Source organism: Podarcis tiliguerta (assembly GCF_965153285.1).
Source record: "Podarcis tiliguerta genome assembly, chromosome: 18".
NCBI classification, from domain to species: Eukaryota; Metazoa; Chordata; class Lepidosauria; order Squamata; family Lacertidae; genus Podarcis; species Podarcis tiliguerta.
This window is the reverse complement of record NC_139551.1, coordinates 4,654,600-4,677,852: the sequence shown is the minus strand read 5'-3', so window position 1 is coordinate 4,677,852 and position 23,253 is coordinate 4,654,600. Positions and strand designations below refer to the sequence as shown.

Sequence of the window (23,253 nt, the reverse complement as noted above, 5' to 3'; positions counted from 1 at the left end):
ATGAGAGGCGAGGCCTGGAAGATTAAGGCTGTGGTCTGGGAGCTTTGCCAAGCCCCCCACAGCTTGCAAATCCCAGATCCGTGCGCTGCTCTGGTTCACCAGAAGCAGCTTAGTCATGCTGGCCACATGACCCGAAAGCTTATACCTTTAAAGGTAAAGGGACCCCTGACCATTAGGTCCAGTCGTGGCCGACTCTGGGGTTGCGGCGCTCATCTCACTTTACTGGCCGAGGGAGCTTCCGGGTCATGTGGCCAGCAGGACTAAGCCGCTTCTGACAAACCAGAGCAGCCCATGGAAACGCCATTTACCTTCCCACCAGAGCGGTACCTAGTTATCTACTTGCACTTCGTGCTTTCGAACTGCTAGGTTGGCAGGAGCAGGGACCGAGAGACGGGAGCTCACCCCGTCATTGCGGGGATTCGAACCGCCGGCCTTCTGATCGGCAAGTCCTAGGCTCTGTGGTTTAACCCACAGCGCCACCCACGTCCCTCAATACATGCCTAATTTGCATGATTTATGCGGGGGGGGGCGTAATCCTGCTTCTCTATAGCCGCCCCCCTCCCCAAAGATAGAATATAAAATCTCTGTGTTTACAGCTCAGGTAGAAACCAATTTTGGAGAATTGCAGAATTGAAGATGAACCTGTCTAGACTTTTGGAGCAACGGGGGCAAGTGTGTGGAATCTGGAGTCGCCCCAGCTGGCTCTAAGAAATGTGTGTGTTTTTTGGGGGGGGCTCTCTCTCTCGCCCCCCCCCCTTTTGTTACAAATTGCTTTGCATGCAGGCTGTGATCAAAGCCAAATGTAGCTTAGAAAAGCTTTTTGGCAGGCTTGCGTTGTGGGATTGCATCCAGCACCTCTTAGGACGCCCCCCCCCCCCATTTTGGCAAATTTCCTCTCTGTTCTGGGTGGGTGGGAGGGAATAAAGGCCTTCTTTTTTCTCTCTCTCTCTCTCTCCCTCCCTCCATACCGCTGCCTAATACATCTGTGTTGCTTTCAAAAGCCGCTTGGGCGCCTACGGCGAGGGGGCTCTTTCGCGGGCGACCACGTTATTGATGCTTTTACAATAATAATAATATTTTCCCCCAAAAAAGCTCAATGCGGCTGTGTCTACATGGGCAGAAGGAGAACGGGCTGCCTCGCTTCAGAGTTACAGGTTGGGGAGACCTCTCCCCCCTTCTGAAAAAGGAGAAGGGGGTGAACGACCACTCCCTGCAAGTAGACAGCCAGCATGTCAGGGATTATAAAGGTTCTAGCTGAGCCCATTCTCTTTATTTTACCATGCAAGGCAAAGTGCGGGACTCTCGCGTCTTCCAAAGAGGATTAGACAAATTTGGGGGGGGGGTGGAGTGGGGGGGGGTTGTTGACGGCTGCCAGCTGGGATGGTTCTGCTTCTGCCTCTGCAGTTGGAGACATCGACGCTTTCAAAATCCATTTGCTGGAAACGGGCAAGAGGAGAGAGCGGCTCATTTTTGTGGCTCTTTGCCGCAAACGGAAAAAGGCTCTCTGCACACACTGTTGTTATTGTTTAGTCGTGTCTGCCTCTTCGTGACCCCCTGGACCAGAGCACACCAGGCACTCCTGTCTTCCACTGCCTCCCGCAGTTTGGTCAAACTCATGCTGGTAGCTTCGAGAACACTGTCCCACCATCTCGTCCTCTGTCGCTCCCTTCTCCTTGCGCCCTCCATCTTTCCCAGCATCAGGGTCTTTCCCAGGGAGTCTTATATCAACAACCTCAGATATGCAGATGACACAACCTTGATGGCAGAAAGTGAGGAGAAATTAAAGAACCTTTTAATGAGGGTGAAAGAGGAGAGTGCAAAATATGGTCTGAAGCTCATCATCAAAAAAACGAAGATCATGGCCACTGGTCCCATCACCTCCTGGCAAATAGAAGGGGAAGAAACGGAGGCAGTGAGAGATTTTACTTTCTTGGGCTCCAGGATCACTGTAGATGGTGACAGCAGCTACGAAATTAAAAGACGCCTGCTTCTTGGGAGAAAAGCAATGACAAACCTAGACAGCATCTTAAAAAGTAGAGACACCACCCTGCCCACCAAGGTCTGTATAGTCAAAGTTATGGTTTTCCCAGTAGTGATGTATGGAAGTGAGAGCTGGACCATCAAGAAGGCTGATCGCCGAAGAATGGATGCTTTTGAATTCTGGTGCTGGAGGAGACTCTTGAGAGTCCCATGGACTGCAAGAAGATCAGACCTCTCCATTCTGAAGGAAATCAGCCCTGAGTGCTCACTGGAAGGACAGATCCTGAAGCTGAGGCTCCAAGACTTTGGCCACCTCATGAGAAGAGAAGACTCCCTGGAAAAGACCCTGATGTTGGGAAAGATGGAGGGCACAAGGAGAAGGGGACGACAGAGGACAAGATGGTGGGACAGTGTTCTCGAAGCTACCTCCTTTATTTACATGCATGCTTTAGCTGAGGTTATTGCATTGCAGGGGGTTGGACTAGATGACCCTAGCGGTGGCGGGGTCCCTTCCAACATTACGATTCTGGGCTCTGGAGCAGTGCCTCTGTTCTCCCCTATGGGGGGCTGGCGTCGAATCACAACGAAACTCGCATCCGGACGCTGTCTTGGATTAACAGTAGCCCTTTCCCCCGTTTCCCATGATCCTCCCTGGCCCGCAACTCAACGCTCTCGTTATCGCCGCACGGTGATATTTTTGCTTGGAGGGGTGTTTAACTAAATGCCTTTGTTTCTTTTTGTGTCCCCCTCTGAATACCTTCCTGGCTGGGCTTGCCTGTTCCAGAACATGCTTCGAGTCGGGTAAGCCTTTCTGCGATAGATACGACTATCTGCTGCCATTTGTACTGATCCAGGAGGGCGTTCCACAGGGCGGGTGCCACTACCAAGAAGGCCCTCTGCCTGGTTCCCTGTACTGATTTTATTTTTTTATGGCACTCAAGTGCCATAAAATATATTCTATTACTGGTAACCTCCAGGTTAGATTACTGCATTCTACGTAGGGCTGCCTCTGAAGACGGTTCGGAAAACTTCAGCCGGCGCAGAATTCAGCGGCCGGGTTGCTCACTGGAGCAAGACTCTTTGAGCATATTGCACCAATCCTGCACTGGCTACCAATAGTTTCCAGGCCCAGTTCAAAGTGCTGGTTCTGACCTATAAAGCCTTAAATGGCCCTCTCGGTGGTGGACGATGGGGGTGGAGACGCTCCTTCAGGTATACAGGACCGAAGCCGTTTAGGGCTTTCAAGGTCAGCACCAACACTTTGAATTGTGCTCGGAAACGTACCGGGAGCCAGTGTAGGTCTTTCAAGACCGGTGTTATGTGGTCTCAGCGGCCGCTCCCAGTCACCAGTCTAACTGCCGCATTCTGGATTAATTGCAGTTTCCGGGTCACCTTCAAAGGTAGCCCCACATAGAGCGCGTTGCAGTAGTTCAAGCGGGAGATAACCAGAGCATGCACCACTCTGGCAAGACAGTCCGCAGGCAGGTAGTGTCTCATCCTGCGTACCAGATGGAGCTGGTAGACTGCTGCCCTGGACACAGATTTGAACTGTGCCTCCATGGAGTGCAGTGACTCCAAAATGACTCCCAGGCTGCGCACCTGGTCCTTCAGGGGCACAGTTACCCCATTCAGGACCAGGGAGTCCTCCACACCCGCCCGCCTCCTGTCCCCCCAAAACAGTCCCTCTGTCTTATCAGGATTCAACCTCAATCTGTTAGCCACCATCCATCCTCCAACCGCCTCCAGACACTCACACAGGACCTTCACCGCCTTCACTGGTTCTGATTTGAAAGAGAGGTAGAACTGGATATCATCCGCGTACTGATGTACACCCAGTCCACTCCTTCCCCCTCTCGCACCCTGCTCTCTCGGAGACACCCCCAATGAATATTTTCATTTCTCCTTCTCTTCCTCCTCCCCAAAGAGCAATTCGGCCTCTCCCCCCGAGAGCCTGCAAGGCGAGGAGCCGCTGGACAGTGCGGGATCAAAGCGCAAGCAGGAGGGCAAGGAGGAGGTGAGGCTCTACGTAAGTGTTGCCTCCGGATCCGGCCCCGGCGACCCCGGGAAAGAGTCAGCATGGCGGCCAGAGCACTGAAGACCCCCGGTTCAGTTCCCCAACCAAGCACGAAACTCACTGGGTGACCTTGAGCCAACTGACTCGCCTCGCAAGGTTGTTGTGAGGGCTAAAGCATAGCTGTCAACCGTCCCTTATTTGGCAGGACAGTCCCTTATCCCAGCGCCGTGTCCCGCTGCTGCTGATGTCCCTTAAATTTCCCGGGTTTCAAAGAAGCAGCTCCTCTCCCTCCCACCCTCTCAGCCAGGGAGGAGGGAGGCTCCAGCTGTGTTGCTTGGCTGCGTTGCTCACCCAATGAGGAGTCTAAGGACGACGGGGTGGTGGAGCTTGCATGCCTTGTGCCGATCAAATCGGCCGCCTTGCCTGGGGACTCGCCTTTGCTCAGCGCTTCCCAGCGGAGAGGTGACGGTGGTTTCCCTTGCTGCATCCCCTTTGCCGGGTTGCTGCGCTGTGGGAACCACCGCTTGAGGCTTCGTTTGGCTGCTGGCTGGGCTTTCTGCCTTTGGCTCGGAGGGGCTCAGAAGCCGAACACACCTGTGCTGGGAAAATCCCATATTTTGGCTGCTGATCCCTTATTTTCGAGGCTGCTGGTCCCTTATTTACAAATCTGTAAGTTGACAGCCATGGGCTAAAGGAAACGGGGAGGACTCTGTGTCGATCGCCCCGGATTCGTTAGAGGGGGTGTGCTGGTCCAGGGGGGAGGTTACCGTGGGGCGAGGTCCAGGACCTGAGTTGAGGGTCGGCAGACAGTCCTCCTCAAGCGAAGCTGGGTCCAAAACAGGAAGCCGGGCGGGGACGGGAAACTCTGGAAGGACAGGTCTGGGTCCAGGCAGAAGCAGGTATCCAACGACGTTGCTCCCGCAACCTGGGACCGGGCTGACTGGCCTTTATCTTCTCTGAGGCCAGGGGCAGTCCCGGCCCCCAGGAGATCCGCCTCTCTTGGCCTTAAGGCGAGCACTCCTCCTGGGAGAAATCAGTTCCCTCCGCCTCTCTGCCCTGAGCCTCTGCAGCTCAGGAGAGGCTGGAGGGTTACTGGACCCAGGGGGAGACTCACCTGTAGGCACTGAGTCCTCAACCACCTCCGGAGCCAGAGTGGATTCACCTGGTGCCTGCTCCTGAGGATCCGGCACAGGGGCAGGCACTTCAGAATCAGGGCCCTGCCCCAGTTCAGCCGGCCCTAGAAGCGGGGACTCCTGTGCAGGCTGGGATTCCTCCGGTTCAGCCTCTGAATCGGATTCCCAGGCCATCACAGGGGGGCTGGTAGCAAAAGGTGGAACGCGAACTTGTCAGAACTCTCTGAGGCTCGAGGCATGTCTGAAACGGCTTAGCAGTCGTTCCTTCCCCCTGTGGGGACCCTGGAAACTCTCATTCCTGCCTCCAATGGGGATCCTGGAAACACTCATTCCTGCCTCCAATGGGGAACCTGGAAACTCTCATTGCTGCCCCCCAGGGACCCTGGAAACTCTCATTCCTGCCTCCAATTGGGAACCTGGAAACTCTCATTCCAGCCCCCAATGGGGACCCTGGAAACTCTCATTGCTGCCCCCCAGGGACCCTGGAAACTCTCATTCCTGCCCCACAGGGAACCTGGAAACTCTCATTCTTGCCTTCATGTAGACCAATCACAGTTAATGGCCCTGACTAACTCAGGTCTCTTTGTTTCGGCGGGTCGACTCTTGAATATAGCTTACTCCACCTTTTTTGGGGAGCTGGGTTCAAGAGCTGCGCCCGACGAGGTATTGAGACGCATAAGGACCCTGCCCCCTTTCCCCCCCTTCTCTTGCAGGAAAGCGACGGGGAGAGGAGCGACTACAATTTGGTCGTGGACGAGGTACGTTGGCATCCTGGTTTGCAGAGACGGAGGCAGAATTCAATTATGCAAGACGGCAAACTCCGGCAGAGCAAATCTGCATAATTCATGCAGGTCGCGGAGTTTATTTTCCCCTCTCTGTCTCCCCCCCCCCTTTGCTTTTAAAAAACATATTCATAAAAAATTGAAGCGAGGCAAAACACGGGGCATGCCCCCCACCTAACACCGAGGTGTGCTTTTTCTCAAAGGTTTTTTGAAATCACTGATGGCACGATCCGAGGGGCGGCTGGGAAAAAAGAAGCCCCCCTCTCCTTAGAATTTGAATTTGTCCAATCCCCTTTTCAAGCCGTCCAGGTTGGCGGTCTCATCCTTGTCTACTGAGGCAAGGAGTTCCATAGTTTAACTGCGTACAAGATGAAGAGGTCCATGAATTCTAGCGTTGGCAAGGGAATGAGGGAAGCTTTTCCTCCGTCCAAAGCTGAGCTTATTGTCCGTTTATAAGCTCCATTGTACGGAAGCGGGTGGCGCTGTGAGTTAAACCACAGAGCCTAGGACTTTCAGGAACTCTGTAGCAATTATCCCTAAAAGAAAAGCTCAAACGTTTTCTTCTATTCATTACAAATCATTTCCCAGAAAGCTTTGACAAGGCCACCACATGTGATAAAAAGTACCTTCTTTCTCCTGATGTTTCCAGCGTATATTTGATTTTGATTTGCACATTTTTGCTAACTTGCTAGGTGTCAAATACCATCGGTGCATCATTTCCGAATAGTTTTATTTCGGTGTATAGCATGCTGTGAATTTCATATCTGCATTCCACACAGCCATTTCCATATTATATCCTAGATCTTCTTTGGCGATCCCTCATAGCCGAGTAAGATTGTCTTCCATAAACACGGTTTTAACAGTGAGTCCGTAAGTGACTGTGGAGGCCAATTCTGGATCCACACGTCCTTCCACAGTGGGGACATTGGTTTCCGGGCGGGAGTTGATCCCGGTGAGGGTTTGCCAAGCGTGCCTTCCTCTTAGCACGTTTCTCCCTTGCGTCCTGAGTTCGAGTGTCTTCAAAACGCATGACACCTTTGGCAAAGGCTGTTCTCCAACTGGAGCGCTCGCAGGCCAGTGTTTCCCAGTTGTCGGTGTTTATACTATATTTCTTAAGATTTGCCTTGAGAGAGTCTTTAAACCTCTTTTGTTCTGTATGTAAATTTTCTATTAGATTTCTAACACATCATTTTCAGCAGTCATTAAACATACTCTTACATCTTATTCCATTTTTTTTTACTTCCATCAATCCTGTCTGAAAATTTTCCAATCTAATCTCTTAGTATGCATTTCGTATCTTCCCTATTACATTTCAAACTCATAACTGTATCTTTTTCTATTTTGTAACACTTTGTATACTGCATTTCTCCTTGCAAAACTTCTTTTAAACCTCTTTTGTTGACCATCAGCATTACGCTTTCCATTTTTAAGTTCGGAATAGAGCAGTTGCTTTGGAAGACGATAATCAGGCGTCCGCACAACAAAGTTGATGTTGAAGAATCATCACTTTGACACTGGTGATCTTTGCTTCTTCCGGTACACTGATATTTGTTCGCCTGTCTTCCCAAGTGATGTGTAAAATGTATCATTACAGAGACCAACAAATTTAATGAACTACGGAACGAACAAACAAACAAACAAAATAATGGGGACTGGAATCGACCAGTTTTGTTTTAAGCACCGTATTTTTCGCTCCATAAGACGCACCAGACCACAAGACGCACCTAGTTTTTGGAGGAGGAAAACAAGGAAAAAAATATTCTGAATCTCAGAAGCCAGAACAGCAAGAGGGATCGCTGCGCAGCGAAAGCAGTGATCCCTCTTGCTGTTCTGGCTTCTGGGATAGCTGCGCAGCCTGCATTCGCTCCATAAGACACACACACATTTCCCCTTACTTTTTAGGAGGGGAAAAGTGCGTCTTACAGAGCGAAAAATACAGTGATTCATTTGAGCACTTTCCCCCTTCCTTCCTGCAATCCTTGCTCTCTCTTGCGCAGGACCCTTCTTCTGAACACGGAAGCCCACCCTGCGCATCAGCCACGAAGGTTGTTCCGGTCCGGAGGGATATCCCGGGCAGCCCTGCTTCTCTGCCGTCCAGCAGGAGTGACACCCCCCTCAAAGCGAAAGAGCAGAGCCCGGTAAGCAAAGCGGGGTGCATATCTCCTGCCAAACCCATCTAGCTGGCTGTTGTCTGCCCTGGCTGGCAGCCGCGATCCAGGGGTTCAGACATCTGGGGGTTCTTCTATCTAGGAATGGGCAAAGGGGTCACAACTGTTTCTCATTTCCCACCCACCCACCAATCTTCTGCGTCTTTGCAGAGTTGCAGGTTATCCCCCCCCCCCCAAGGGAAGCAGGTGGCGCTGTGGGTTAAACCACAGAGCCTAGGACTTGCCGATCGGAAGGTCGGCGGTTCGAATCCCCGCAATGACGGGGTGAGCTCCCGTTGCTCAGTCCCTGCTCCTGCCAACCTAGCAGTTCGAAAGCACCTCAAAGTGCAAGTAGATAAATAGGTACCGCTCCGGCGGGAAGGTAAACGGCGTTTCCGTGTGCTGCTCTGGTTTGCCAGAAGCGGCTTAGTCCTGCTGGCCACATGACCCGGAAGCTGTACGCCGGCTCCCTCGGCCAATAAAGCGAGATGAGCGCCGCAACCCCAGAGTCGGCCATGACTGGACCTAATGGTCAGGGGTCCCTTTACCTTTACCTTTACCCCCCCCTCAAAGTTCTGATGAAAACCTATCAGCGTTTTGATGCGACATGCTCTGAACATAGGGATTTTCGTGAGCGGTTTTCCCTAATGCACGCATTTCTGCAAAGCAGCTTTGCATAATAATAATAATAATAATAATAATAATAATAATATACTTATACAGCGGTACCTCGGGTTACATACGCTTCAGGTTACATACGCTTCAGGTTACAGACTCCGCTAACCCAGAAATAGTACCTCGGGTTAAGAACTTTGCTTCAGGATGAGAACAGAAATTGTGCTCCGGCAGCGTGGCAGCAGCAGGAGGCCCCATTAGCTAAAGCGGTGCTTCAGGTTAAGAACAGTTTCAGGTTAAGAACGGACCTCCGGAACGAATTAAGTACTTAGCCCGAGGTACCACTGTACCCTGCCCCTCTGGCTGGGTTTCCCAGATGGGCGGGGTATAAGTAATAAATTCTTTCTGGGTGTTATCTAGAGATAGACTGCCTCTGAAAGTGGGTGTTCTAGTTAAGAGGGAGTTCATCTCTGCGGGAACTTGCTCACTGTTCAATATTCTTTTTGCCATTTCTGACCCCGCAAGCTTTTATTCTGTTCTTCCTTATGCCCCCCGCCCCACAAAAAAAACCCCTCCAAAAGTCATCCCGGTTTTGCAATTTTCAGCCCAGCAGCTTCGCCTGCTTGCAAGAGCCGGACGCCTGGGTTCCATTTTGAGATGCACCTCCTCCTGCTTCCGAGTCGCCCCCCTCCCCTTATTCTCCTCTGGGTGTGTGTGCTTGCCTTCACCCTCCACTCCCTCCCCCCAAACCAGCCCCCTCCTCAAATGCACAGGGGGGGGCACGTGGCTCGGTTAATTAGTGGCCCACAGGGGAGCTTTGAGATTCCTCAGAGGATTTTAATGTATAATTAATTGCTATTAGCGCTGCCTTGCAGGGAGCGAGGGGCTTGTGGGGGGGGGCGCAATTGCAGGGGGGGGGGGCTTGGCATACCATCTGGGTTAGACTGGGAGGAGAGCGTCCCAAACAGAGGTCATTGAAGTGGTGATAATTCTTTTCGTGGAGGGGTTTTTTTTGCCCTCCTATTTCTTCCTTCCTTCCTTCCTTCCTTCCTTCCTTCCTTCCTTCCTTCCTTATCTTTCTTTCCTTCCTTCCTTCCTTCCTTCCTTCCTTCCTTATTTATCTTTCCTTCCTTCCTTCCTTCCTTGTTTTCGTTCGTTCTTTCTTTCCCTTCCTTTCTTCCTTCCCCTCCCTCCCTCCTTCCTTTCTCTCCTTCCTTCCTTCCTTCCTTATTTATCTTTCTTTCCTTCCTTTCTTATTTATCTTTCCTTCCTTCCTTCCTTCCTTCCTTCCTTATTTTCTTTCTTTCTTTTTTTCTTTCTTTCTTTCTTTCTTTCTTTCTTTCTTTCTTCCTTCCTTCCTTCCTTCCTTCCTTCCTTCCTTCCTTCTCCTCCCTCCCTCCTTCCTTCCTTCCTTTCTCTCCTTCCTTCCCTCCCTCCCTCCCTCCCTTCCTTATTTTCTTTCTTTCCTTCCTTCCTTCCTTCCTTCCTTCCTTATTTTCTTTCTTTCCTTCCTTCTTTTCCTTCCTTCCTTCCTTCCTTCCTTCCTTCCTTCCTTCCTACCTTTCTGGCAGGCTGCATTTCTGCCTCTCTCCCTCCTTTCCGTGCGTGGTGTGTGTGTGTGTGTGTGTGTGTCTGTGTGTGTTTAAAACACACAGTGCGACCGAGGGAGAGAGAGAGAAAAGCAAATCCTATTGATCTCCCCGCAACCTGCCAAGATCTCTGGATTGAAACATCAGCGCAGGAGGAGGACAGCGGCTGGAAGGCAGGAAGACGGCATTGATCTGTCTGTCAAATCCTCAAGGCTTCATTTGGCAGCCCACAACCCCTCCCTCCCCAACTCCCCAGACAGGCTGGAGGGCAGACTCTCCCCCCAAATGCACGCTGGGTGAGGGGCTGAGCTCAATCGGATTAGCACGGTCTCCGCTCCCTGAATAACGACAGGCCTGCTGTGCGGCGAAAAGGCTTTTCCTACCTCCCCACCACCACAAAAAAAGCAGAAGGCGAAACAGGCAGAAAGCCCAGTTGCGATTCTTCCACATACCACCCCCAAGATCTTGGCTACCCACTCATCCCTGATTCCCTGAAAATTTTATTTTATTTTATTTTATTTTATTTTATTATTTCATTTCATTTCATTTTATTATTTTATTTTATTTTATTTTATTTTATTTTTTTATTTTATTTTATTTTTTTATTTTATTTTATTGTGGTACCTCGGGTTAAGTACTTAATTCGTTCCGAAGGTCCGTTCTAAACCTGAAACTGTTCTTAACCTGAAGCAAGAACCCAAGATCTTGGCTACCCACTCATCCCTGATTCCCTGAAAATTTTATTTTATTTTATTTTATTTTATTTTAGTGTGGTACCTCGGGTTAAGTCCTTAATTCGTTCCGGAGGTCCGTTCTTAACCTGAAACTGTTCTTAACCTGAAGCACCACTTTAGCTAATGCGGCCTCCCGCCGGAGCACAATTTCTGTTCTCACCCTGAGGCAAAGTTCTTAACCCGAGGTACTCTTTCTGGGTTAGCGGAGTCCGTAACCTGAAGCGTATGTAAGCCGAGGTACCACTGTATGTAAATTTTTATTCGTTTTTTAACATATCATTTCCAACAATAATTAAACATACTTTTACATCAATCCCCTTTGAAAACTTTCCAATCTGATCATTTAATATACATTTCTTACTTTCACTCTTCCATTTAAATCTCATAACTAATATCTCTCATCTTCCTCTACTTTGCAATGTTTTGTATATTTCTCCTTACGAAAATATGAGCCGGTACTTTAGAACAAGTTTGTGACGTGTATTTTATTTTTATTTTTATGAAGATCACCCACTCTGAGACCCCACAGCTAATTCTCCCCTGGCCTCCTCGCTGGCCTAAGGTAAAGGTAAAGGTACCCCTGCCTGTACGGGCCAGTCTTGACAGACTCTAGGGTTGTGCGCCCATCTCACTCAAGAGGCCGGGGGCCAGCGCTGTCCGAAGACACTTCCGGGTCACGTGGCCAGCGTGACATCGCTGCTCTGGCGAGCCAGAGCCGCACACGGAAACGCCGTTTACCTTCCCGCTATTTTACCTATTTATCTACTTGCACCCCGGAGTGCTTTCGAACTGCTAGGTTGGCAGGCGCTGGGACCGAATGACGGGAGCGCACCCCGCCGCGGGGATTCGAACCGCCGACCTTTCGATCGGCAAGCCCTAGGCACTGAGGCATTAACCCACAGCGCCACCCGCGTCCCTCGCTGGCCTAAGTAGGACAAATTCAGCCAGCTAGCCCTGGGGATTTTTGAATTTTATTGTTATTCATGTTTTTATACTGTATTTTATGCTGCTTTTATAATTAAGTGTTTTAAAGTGTTTTAAATTTGTGGTTAGCCGCCCTGAGCCAGGTTTTTGAACTGGGAAGGGCGGGGTATAATAATAATAATAATAATAATAATAATAATAATAATAATAATAATAATACCCCGCCCATCTGGCTGGGTTTTCCCAGCCACTCTGGGCGGCTTCCAACAAAACACTAAAATACAATAACCTATTAAACATTAAAAGCTTCCCTAAACAGGGCTGCCTTCAGATGTCTTCTAAAAGTTTGGTAGTTATTTTTCTCTTTGACATCTGGTGGGAGGGCGTTCCACAGGGCGGGCACCACCACCGAGAAGGCCCTCTGCCTGGTTCCCTGTAACTTGGCTTCTTGTAGCTTTATTATTATTAGGTGTCTCGGAGGTTGGAGCCTTGTTCCTTAAAACGGACACCCCTTTTTCCTTCCCCGCCACAGAATGACGACAACCCTGCCCCATGCAAATCCGCCAGCCTGTCTCCGCCCCACGATTCCTTGACCCCCGGCCTCGGTCCCAGCTGCGCCCCTCAACTCCAACAGGTCTCCTCTAAGCCATCCACCACAGATGCCATCAGTAAGTCGTTTGTGCAATTCTTTTTGTTTTTTAATTATACTTTATTGAAAATTTCTAATAGAGTGAAAAAAAGGTGTAGAGAAAGGACCTGGTCTGACCATAGCTGTCAACCGTCCCTTATTTGGCGGGACAGTCCCTTATCCCAGCGCCGTGTCCCGCTGCTGTCCCTTATTGATGATGTCCCTTAAATTTCCCGGGTTGCAAAGGAAGCAGCTCCTCTCCCTCCCTCCCTGCCGGCCAGGGAGGAGGGAGGCTCCAACTGGGTTGCTTGGCTGCGTTGCTCACCCAATAAGGAGTCTAAGAACGACTGGGGGGTGGAGCTTGCATGCCTTGTGCCGATCAAATCAGCTGCGTTGCCTGGGGACTCGCCTTTGCTCAGCGCTTCCCAGCGGAGAGGTGACGGTGGTTTTCCTTGCTGCATCCCCTTTGCCGGGTTGCTGCGCTGTGGGAACCACCGCTTGAGGCTTCGTTTGGCTGCTGGCTGGGCTTTCTGCCTTTGGCTCGGAGGGGCTCAGAAGTCGAACATACCTGTGCTCTGAAAATCCCATATTTTGGCTGCTGATCCCTTATTTTCGAGGCTGCTGGTCCCTTATTTTCAAATCTGTAAATTGACAGCTATGGGTCTGACACTCTAACCGATGTGCTACTGTCGATGTTTTAAGGGATGCCCTTTTTGGCAGAAACGCAGAGAGTTGTTTGGTTTGGAATACAGTGGTACCTTGGTTGTCAAACACTGAAAACCCGGAAGTAACTGTTCCGGTTTGCGAACGTTTTTCAGAAGCCGGACGTCCGATGCGGCTGTCGGCTGTTGTTTCCGGGGCGCCAGCACCAATCAGAAGCTGCGCCTTGGTTTTCGAACATTTCAGAAGTCAAACGGACTTCTGGAATATATTAAGTTTGGCACTTTTGTTTTTGCTATTTTGCGTTTTTGTTTCTGAGGCTTTTTCGGTTAATTTGTTTTTTGTGACTGCGTGGAAGCCAGTCCAGCTGATTGATGGGTTGTGCGACTGCGGAATTGGATAAAAGCCCCCCCTCCAAACAATCAGAGCAAGTAAGAAAAAATACTATTTTAATTTCCATCATCTACAATACAATATTTATTTTATAGTACAGCACCTTGATTATTGCTTTCATCTTATGGATCAATGGTCTCGTTAGAGAGTAAAATTCATGTATTAGGCGTTGTTTCTAAAAGTCTGGAACGGATTAATCCGTTGTGCATTCCTTTCTATGGGAAAGCCCACCTTGGTTTTGGAACGCTTTGGTTGTGGAACAGACTTCCGGAACGGATTATGTTTGAGAACCAAGGTACCACTGTAGCTTGGAAACAGTTTGTGTTAATTTTGCAGCCGCATTTATATTTGTATTCACACGGATCTGCTTCTCCTTTGCGAGTTTGCCTGTTTTGCATATAAATAAAATAGCAGCATAATGTAATCTATTCGGCTTTATGGAGTCTCCTCCCCCCCCCCCCATCTTTCTTTTCTTCCTAGCCCTCCGGAGCCCCCTGAGCATGGCCAGTTCGTATGCTTCGTCCTTCGGATTAATGCCCCAAGCCACACTCAACGGTGATCTCACCGCTCCGCGATCATATGTCAGTATACACCTATCTCCGCAAATTAGTGGGACAGTTCTGTACGGACGTTCCCCCATGGTAAGCTGAGAGGCTGTTTTTACCCCCCGCAAGTAAATATATGGGACGCGGGTGGCGCTGTGGGTTAAACCACAGAGCCTAGCGCTTGCCGATCAGAAGGTCGGCGGTTCGAATCCCCGCCACCCACGTCCCTAATATACTTCTTCTTAATTGTATTTCAGTTCAACAATTACTTTGATGAAATACATATTTTGTTGTGTGCAAATGGCTTTAGATACCTGTTAGGTCCATAAATGACCATACAGCATTTGTTCAACACAAAAAAACAGTGACAAATTGTTATTGACAAAGGACAGCTGGACATAGAAAGGGCCCCATTACCTTCAATAGCTTAGGGCCTCATCAAATCGAAATCCGGGACTGGGTTGGACTAGATCAGGGCTCTTTTCAGCCAGAACTCAGTTCCGGCGCCTCTCAGGTGAGCGCCATTGTGCCTCTGGGGCTTGCCGATCGGAAGGTCGGCGGTTCGAATCCCCACAATGACGGGGTGAGCTCCCGTTGCTCGGTCCCTGCTCCTGCCAACCTAGCAGTTCGAAAGCACCTCAAAGTGCAAGTAGATAAATAGGTACCACTCCGGCGGGAAGGTAAATGGCGTTTCCGTGCGCTCTGGCTTCCATCACTGTGTCCCATTGCGCCAGAAGCGGTTTAGTCCTGCTGGCCACATGACCCAGAAAGCCGTCTGCGGACAAATGCCGGCTCCCTCAGCCTGAAAGCGAGATGAGCGCCGCAACCCCATAGACGCTGCTTTCTGCTGTTCTTTAGCCGCAGATGCCAAGGGCTGAGCCCGAGTTTGTGTGCCAAGCGGGTGCTCTAACCACTCAGCAACAGCCTCTCCCTGTTGACAGCGCCTCTTCTTGATTCCGCCCGCAGGTAGCCTTTGAATCTCACCCCCACTTACGAGCTTCAACCGCTTCGGCTTCCCTGTCTTCCGTTCCGGGTGGCAAACCGTAAGTAACTGGCTGCCTGTGGCCCTATGGGGAGAGGGCGCTTCATTGGGGCTGGAATTGAGCGATCTGAGCCTTGAAAACGAAGGAACAATGGCAATAAACCGTGTCTGAAAATCTCCCCCTTTTGCATTCCCGTGTCTGAGCCTCTGAAGCTAACAGATGCTGAAGGAATGGGTTTCTGTGCAGTCAGTTTGAAACTGACCCCAAATCCCCATTTTTCCTCCTCCAAGGGAGCATTTCTAAACTTGAGCTCTTGAGCCAAAACCCAGCTGTAGAAACAAGTGCTCAAAGCTCTCTCCCTTATCAGTCCGTGACGGCAATGAGCGGCCTTGACTGTTCCAGTGGAGCAGGGATGGCACGTCTGGGTCTTATCTTACATCCTGACCTCAAAGACCACAAAGACGCACAGACCTTGTCAAGTCTGACAAGAGACCCGGGAACGGCGCCAGGAGTTGGTGACCTCTTGCCCCAAGATAAGAGTATAGGAACAGGAACAACCTTTTATGGTCAAGAGTACCGGAACAGGAACTTATGTGATGTCAACCTGAGTGTATAAGCTGACGTGGTTGGATTCCTGGGGATGGGGGGAGAGGGTGCCTGGAGGATATATATACAGTGGTGCCCCACAAGACGAATGCCTCACAAGACGGAAAACCCGCTAGACGAAAGGGTTTTCCGTTTTGGAGGTGCTTCGCAGGACGAATTTCCTATGGGCTTGCTTCCCAAGACGAAAATGTCTTGCGATTCCTGGGGGGTTTTTTTCGCTCCCCACCCCCTTTTTCTAAGGCACTAAGCTGCTAATAGCCTTTTAGCAGCTAATCCGCTAATCCCTGAAGACTTTAATAGCCGCTAATAGCCGCTAAACTGCTAATAGCACTAATCCGCTAATCCGCTAATGGGGTTGCTTCGCAAGACGAAAAAACCGCTAGACGAAGAGACTCGCGGAACGGATTCTTTTCGTCTTGCGAGGCACCACTGTACTGCATGAAATCTCTCATTTCTTTGGACTTGCTGTGGACACACCACACAAGTGCCTTCTGCTATCCAGAGAGCAGAATAAACTCTTTCTCTGAATCAACCTTGGTGTCATTTGACTTCCTTCCTCCCTCCCGGGAGCAACGCAGACCCCACCAGTCGGTACCGTCTAATAAGGCTACAATGCGACAATAATAGATTGAGAATTTCCATCTGCATTTTCGTCTTCCTGCTTTCTTCAGAAGATCATTGGGCGCTGCTGGCTTCGAAATGCAACCTGTTTAGCCTTAAATAAATAAATGGTGGTTCACAACAGCCCTGTGAAATAGGTTAGGGAGAGAGGGAGAGGGCTTAAGGTCGCCCTGTGACTTTCCTGGCCGAGGGGCAAACTCGAACCCTCTTGTCTTTTCGCCTGATGATTTTCAAATTGCGGCTGCCATCACAGCCGAGTGATGGCGCTTGGGGTTCCCAAATAATCGCTCAAACAATAGCATGGAGAGTCTTTGAGAAGGGCACACAGCACTCCAGACCCAAACGTTGTTATTTGCAGCTTCCCCTTGTGTGGACAGTTCTGTGTTTGGGTTTTTCTGGGGGTGGCAGAGAGGCCTGGAATGGAGTTTACGGGAAAAGGGCTTGGCTGGCAGGGCAGGAGAGGCCTACGCCACAACAGTGTTTTGCAAGGTCTCCCTTTAAAGGGAGCCCCAACACTTTAAAGGTCAGCCCCAACACTTTGAATTGTGCTCTGAAACGTCCTGGGAGGCAGTGTAGGTCTTTCAGGACCGGTGTTATATGATCTCGGCGGCCGCTCCCAGTCACCAGTCTAGCTGCCGCATTCTGGATTAGTTGTAGTTTCCGGGTCACCTTCAAAGGGAGCCCCACATAGAGCGCATTGCAGTAGTCCAAGCGAGAGATAACCAGAGATAACCCCTTGTGTGGACAGTTCTGTGTTTGGGTTTTTTGGGGGTGGCAGAGAGGCCTGGAACGGAGTTTACGGGAAAAGGGCTTGGCCGGCAGGGCAGGAGAGGCCTACGCCGCAACAGCGTTTTGCAAGGTCTCCCTTGTTTGGTGCAGAACTTTTCCATAAGTCGTGCTGTTATTTAGTTCAGTGGCGGCAAAGATTTTAGGGGAACGGCAGTTCACGGCGCCTTCCTAGGCCCCTGGAGGGAGGTCTCACCCCACAGGGAATGGCGGTCCGGGGTCTTTTGGCCGTTCCGTTCGCCCCCAAAGCCTTCTCCCCGCTTCCCCCGCAGAGCGTACTCCTTCCACGTCAGCTCCGACGGGCAGATGCAGCCGGTGCCCTTCCCGCCCGACGCCCTCATCGGCTCAGGCATCCCTCGCCACGCCCGCCAGCTCCACACCCTGACCCACGGGGAGGTGGTCTGCGCCGTCACCATCAGCAATTCCACGCAGCACGTCTACACGGGGGGCAAAGGCTGCGTGAAGGTGTGGGACGTGGCCCAGCCGGGCGCAAAGACCCCCGTGGCCCAGCTGGACTGCCTGGTACGTACGAGGACGGTGTGTGTGTGGGCGCGTTGGTTTGCGTGACTCGGTTTCCCCGGCGCATCCCTAGGGTCTCCCAGGACTTGGGTGCTCTCGTGGCCCTTGCAAGATGCGGCCGCCGTTTTTATTGCTTCCTGTCTTTTAAAAGAAACTCCGCCTGCTAAAACAAGAAACAGTTTATAACATTTAAGGAATCATTAAAATCCATGCCAAACTAAAAATAAATAAATTCGCATCATATCTGGGTACAAAAAATGTTTTCAGCAGGAGGTTGCGAAGATGAGGCTTGGAAGTGCATGAGTGAAGCTTGCGGAGATGTAATAATAATAATAATAATAAATTTCTTTTATGCCCTGCCCATCTGGCCAGGCTTCCCCAGCCAGTCTGGGCGGCTTCCGACAGAATATTAAAAATACAATAAAACATCAAGCATTAAAACTTCCCTAAACAGGGCTGAGGGCCTTCTACAAGTCAGATAGTTGTTTATTTCCTTGACATCTGGTGGGAGGGCGTTCCACAGGGCAGGCGCCACCACCAAGAAGGCCCTCTGCCTGGTTCCCTGTAACCTCGCTTCTCGCAGGGAGGGAACGGCAGAAAGCCTTCGGAGCTGGACCTCAGTGTCCGGGTAGACCAGTGGGAGTGGAGATGCTCCTTCAGGTTTACTAGGCCATTTAGGGCTTTCAAGGTCAGCACCAACACTTTGAATTGTGCTTGGAAATGTCCTGGGAGCCAATGTAGGTCTTTCAGGACTGGTGTTATGTGATCTCGGCAGCTGCTCCCAGTCCCCAGTCTAGCTGCCACATTCTGGATTAGTTGCAGTTTCCGGGTCACCTTCAAAGGCAGCCCCACATAGAGCGCATGGCAGTAGTCCAAGTGGGAGATAACTAAAGCATGCACCACTCTGGCAAGACAGCCTGCGGGCAGGGAGGGTCTCATCCTGCGTACCAGATGGAGCTGGTAGACAGCCGCCCTGGACACAGAATTGACCTGCGCCTCCATGGACAGCTGTGAGTCCAGAATGACTCCCAGGCTGCACACCTGGTCCTTCAGGGGCACAGTTACCCCATTCAGGACCAGAGAGTCCCCCACACCTGCCCGTCCCCTGTCCCCCCAAAACAGTACTTCTGTCTTATCAGGATTCAACCTCAATCTGTTAGCCGCCGTCCATCCTCCAGTGAAAGATTCTCGCGGTTGGGAGGTGGTCTCCTAATCCTGTGTCATTCTCTTGCCTCTTGTCTCCCCACCCAGAACCGGGACAACTACATCCGGTCGTGCAAGCTCCTCCCAGATGGGCGGAGTCTGATTGTGGGCGGAGAGGCCAGCACCCTCTCCATCTGGGACCTAGCGGCGCCGACTCCCCGGATCAAGGCGGAGCTGACGTCCTCTGCCCCGGCCTGCTATGCCCTCGCCATCAGTCCCGATGCCAAGGTCTGCTTTTCCTGCTGCAGCGATGGCAACATCGTGGTCTGGGACCTGCAAAACCAGACTATGGTCAGGTGAGATTTATTGGCGAATGAGTTTGATGCACGGTCATCCACGGAACGCCCTTCCACCCTCAACACCCGGATAAATGGTGCACACCTTGAGATACCCTGCATCATTATTCTACAGTGGTACCTTGGTTCTCAGACTTACCGTATTTTTCGCTCTATAGGACGTACTTTTTCCGCTTCAAAAATGAAGGGGAAATGTGTGTGCGTCCTATGACGCCATAGCCCCGCGACCCTCTCCTGGCTGGAGAGGTGACGCACGGCTATGGCAGGAACCTCTCCGCTGCGCCTTTCCGCTGCTCCCTGACCTGCTCTTTGGGGCTGGTGGTGGGCTTCCCCCCGCCAACCCCAAAGAGCAGGTTGAAAGGAACCTGAAGCCTGGAGAGCGAGAGGGGTCGGTGTGCACCAACCCCTCTCGCTCTCCAGGCTTCCAAGGTAGCCGCCTGAACGCACCTTAAACGGCACCTTGTTTTAGAGCGGGAAAACAAGAGGGGGGAAATTCTCCCTCTCTCTGCGCAGCGCCTCCTGCCGCTTCGCTGAAGGGGCGCTGGGCAGAGAGGGGGAGAATTTTTTTCTTCTTGTTCTCCCCCCTCTAAAACAAGGTGCGTCCTATTATCCGGTGTGTCCTATGGTGCGAAAAATACAGTAATCCGTTCCAGAAGTCCGCTCCAAAACCAAAGCGTTCCAAAACCAAGGCGCGCTTTCCCATAGGAAGTAATGCAGAACGGATCAATCCGTTCCAGACTTCTATAAACAGCAATTTAATGTGAATTTTACTATCAAACGAAACCACTGATCCATAAAATGAAAGCAATAAACAATGGACTGCAGTCACACAGTCAGTCCATCAGTAGCTAGACTGGGTTTCACACAGTCACAAAAACAAAAGAGCCACAAAGACGCAAAATAAATAGCAAAAGCAGACAGAACTCAGCGTAACACTCAAATCGGAAGCGTAACACTCAAAACGGAGCACGTTCGGCTTCTGAAAAAAGTTCGCAAACCAGAACACTTCCTTCCGGGTCTGCAGTGTTTTGGTTCCAAGTTGTTTGAGTACCAAGGCGTTTGAGAACCAAGGCACCACTGTATCTGTTTATTTCATGAAATTTATATGCCGTTTCAGAGGAGTTGGCAGCTATGTGCCTCTTGGTTGTAGAGTGCATGGGTGGGGGAATCTTCAAAGTAGTTTGCAATATTAAAACGTTAGAATTATTAAGTCAAATCCGCAGGCAATCCCTGGAGATCTCTGAGAACAGCCTTCCTTCCTTCCTTCCTTCCTCCCTTCCTCCCTTCCTCCCTTCCTCCCTTCCTTTACTTTCCTTTCAGAAAATAGCACACTTGTGCTTTGAAGGCCCAAAGTTCAGCTGTCTATTGGGCCTTCAAAGGGTGTGCAAGACCCAGCCCATTCTTCTGTGATGCAGGGGAGACCCATAAGTCAGAACTGCTTCATTTGCCAGCCAGAGGTTCTGAATGCTTTCAGAAAATAGCACCTGGTGCTTTGAAGGCCCAGAGTTCAGCTATCTATTGGGCCTTCAAAGCACCAGCGCTGTGCGAGACCCAGCGGATCGCTTATTCCAACGTGTCTAATCTGTCATTCCTGGAATATTGGGTGACTCTCCTTTTATCTCTTCCTTTACAGGCAGTTCCAGGGCCACACGGACGGCGCCAGTTGCATCGACATTTCCAATTACGGCACCAAGCTTTGGACTGGGGGGCTGGACAACACCGTGCGGTGCTGGGACCTACGGGAAGGGCGCCAGCTACAACAGCATGACTTCAGCTCTCAGGTCAGCTTTGGAGGAGGGTCGGCTGGGTGTGTGACATGCACAACGCACTTGTTTAAAATAACCCTTTTGCTTGGCACACTCCGGAAGTGGCTCAATTGAAAATGTTTATTTCCTGCCTCGCAGCGCTCAACGAGGCTGTTGAACACGATCCGTTTCAGGGTGCCGTTTGCAACCCGAAAAGTCCGTAAGTAGAGCGCCACCACTGCGAGTGCGCGAAGCGCGATAGATCGCTTCTGGGCATGCGCAAAAGTGCAGAACGCTTCTGTGCATGTGTGCAGCGAACCCGGAAGTAAACACTTCTGGGTTTGCTGCATTCGTAACCTGAAAAGCCGCAACGTGAAGCAAAGGTAACACGAGGTATAGCTGTATACAGTGGTGCCCCGCAAGACGAATGCCTCGCAAGACGGAAAACCCACTAGACGAAAGGGTTTTCCGTTTTGGAGGTGCTTCGCAAAACGAATTTGCTATGGGCTTGCTTCGCAAAACGAAAATGTCTTGCGATTCCTGGGGTTTTTTCCCCCCCTCCCCTCCTTTTTCCCAAGCCCCTAAGACGCTTAACAGCTGTTCGCTAAGCCGCTTAACAGCTGATCGCTAAACCGCTTAACAGCTGATCTAAGCCGCTAATAGCCTTTTAGCAGCTAATCCGCTAATCCCTTAAACCTTTAATAGCCGCTAATAGCCTTTTAGCAGCTAATCCGCTAATCCCTTAAACCTTTAATAGCCGCTAATAGCCTTTTAGCAGCTAATCCGCTAATCCCGTAAGCCTTTAATAGCCGCTAATAGCCGCTAAATAGCGCTAATAGCGCTAATCCGCTAATGGGCTTGCTTCGCAAGACAAAAAAAACCGCAAGACGAAGAGACTCGTGGAACGGATTATTTTCGTCTTGCGAGGCACCACTGTATACCATTTCCCAGAAAGCCGTTACCTCATTACAAGTCCACCACATACGGTAAAAGATGCTTTGCGAACATAATCCGTTCCGGAGCTCCACCCGGAGGTCGAAACGCGGCGCTGGGAGATGCGCCGTTGTGTGCGGGCAACAATCGCCTGCTTCTACACATGTGTGAACGGCGATCGCCTGGTTCCGCGCATGTGTGAACGACGATCGTCGCTCCTGCGCATGCGCAGACGGCGGCAAACCCGCCGGTTACTTCCGGGTTTGCCGCCGCGGTTGCGACTTGGAACGACGGTAAGAAGAGGAGGTGGTAAGTCGATATTCGACTGTGCCTTCCTTTCCTTTACACTTGCTAGAGATCTTGTCCTATGCATTTCAGCACGTTTTGATGGTGTTAAGTGCCATCTATACATTATTTATATAATAATTTATTTATTTATTTACTTATTTATTTATAAATAATATTTAAGAGGGACGTGGGTGGTGCTGTGGGTTAAACCACAGAGCCTAGGTAAAGGTAAAGGTACCCCTGCCCGTACGGGCCAGTCTTGACAGACTCTAGGGTTGTGCGCCCATCTCACTCAAGAGGCCGGGGGCCAGCGCTGTCCGGAGACACTTCCGGGTCACGTGGCCAGCGTGACATCGCTGCTCTGGCGAGCCAGCGCAGCACACGGAACGCCGTTTACCTTCCCGTCAGTAAGCGGTCCCTATTTATCTACTTGGCCCCGGGGGTGCTTTTGAACTGCTAGGTTGGCAGGCCCTGGGACCAAGCAACGGGAGCGCACTCCGCCGCGGGGATTCGAACCGCTGACCTTTCGATCGGCAAGTCCTAGGCGCTGAGGCTTTTACCCACAGCGCCACCCGCGTCCCACAGAGCCTAGGGCTTGCCAATAAGAAGGTCGGCGGTTCAAATCCCCGTGACGGGGTGAGCTCCCGTTGCTCAGTCCCTGCTCCTGCCAACCTAGAAGTCTGAAAGCACGTCAAAGTGCAAGTAGATAAATAGGTACCGCTCCGGCGGGAAGGTAAACGGTGTTTCCGTGCGCTGCTCTGGTTTGCCAGAAGCGGCTTAGTCCTGCTGGCCACATGACCCGGAAGCTGTACGCCGGCTCCCTCGGCCAGGAAAGCGAGATGAGCGCCGCAACCCCAGAGTCGGCCACGACTGGACCTAACGGTCAGGGGTCCCTTTACCTTTTTATACATTCTTTTCTTTGCGTGCACTGATCTGACTCTGACCACTCTCGCCTGCAGATTTTCTCCTTGGGCTACTGCCCCACGGGCGAGTGGTTGGCGGTTGGGATGGAGAGCAGCCACGTCGAGATACTTCACGTCACCAAGTCGGAGAAGTACCAGCTTCACCTCCATGAGAGCTGTGTCCTCTCTCTCAAGTTTGCGTCCTGTGGTAGGTGTGTGAGCCGTCT

The 23,253-nt window shown here is 51.0% G+C and overlaps 1 protein-coding gene across 4 annotated transcripts in view; it reads left to right on the top strand.

Annotated features, from left to right (window-relative positions):
- Nucleotides 1–23,253, top strand: part of TLE2 (TLE family member 2, transcriptional corepressor) — a 45,801-nt gene that overhangs the window by 18,101 nt on the left and 4,447 nt on the right. For 2 of the 4 annotated variants that reach the window (XM_083421506.1, XM_083421507.1), the window contains exons 8-17: nucleotides 3,905–4,006; nucleotides 5,841–5,885; nucleotides 7,907–8,047; nucleotides 12,451–12,586; nucleotides 14,080–14,240; nucleotides 15,111–15,187; nucleotides 17,413–17,662; nucleotides 18,911–19,158; nucleotides 20,792–20,939; nucleotides 23,084–23,234. In XM_083421506.1, the coding sequence (XP_083277632.1) occupies nucleotides 3,905–4,006; nucleotides 5,841–5,885; nucleotides 7,907–8,047; nucleotides 12,451–12,586; nucleotides 14,080–14,240; nucleotides 15,111–15,187; nucleotides 17,413–17,662; nucleotides 18,911–19,158; nucleotides 20,792–20,939; nucleotides 23,084–23,234 (1,459 nt within the window). Of the gene's footprint in view, nucleotides 1–3,904; nucleotides 4,007–5,840; nucleotides 5,886–7,906; nucleotides 8,048–12,450; nucleotides 12,587–14,079; nucleotides 14,241–15,110; nucleotides 15,188–17,412; nucleotides 17,663–18,910; nucleotides 19,159–20,791; nucleotides 20,940–23,083; nucleotides 23,239–23,253 lie in introns of all 4 variants that reach the window. The other 2 variants (XM_083421509.1, XM_083421508.1) reach the window with 2 other exon arrangements.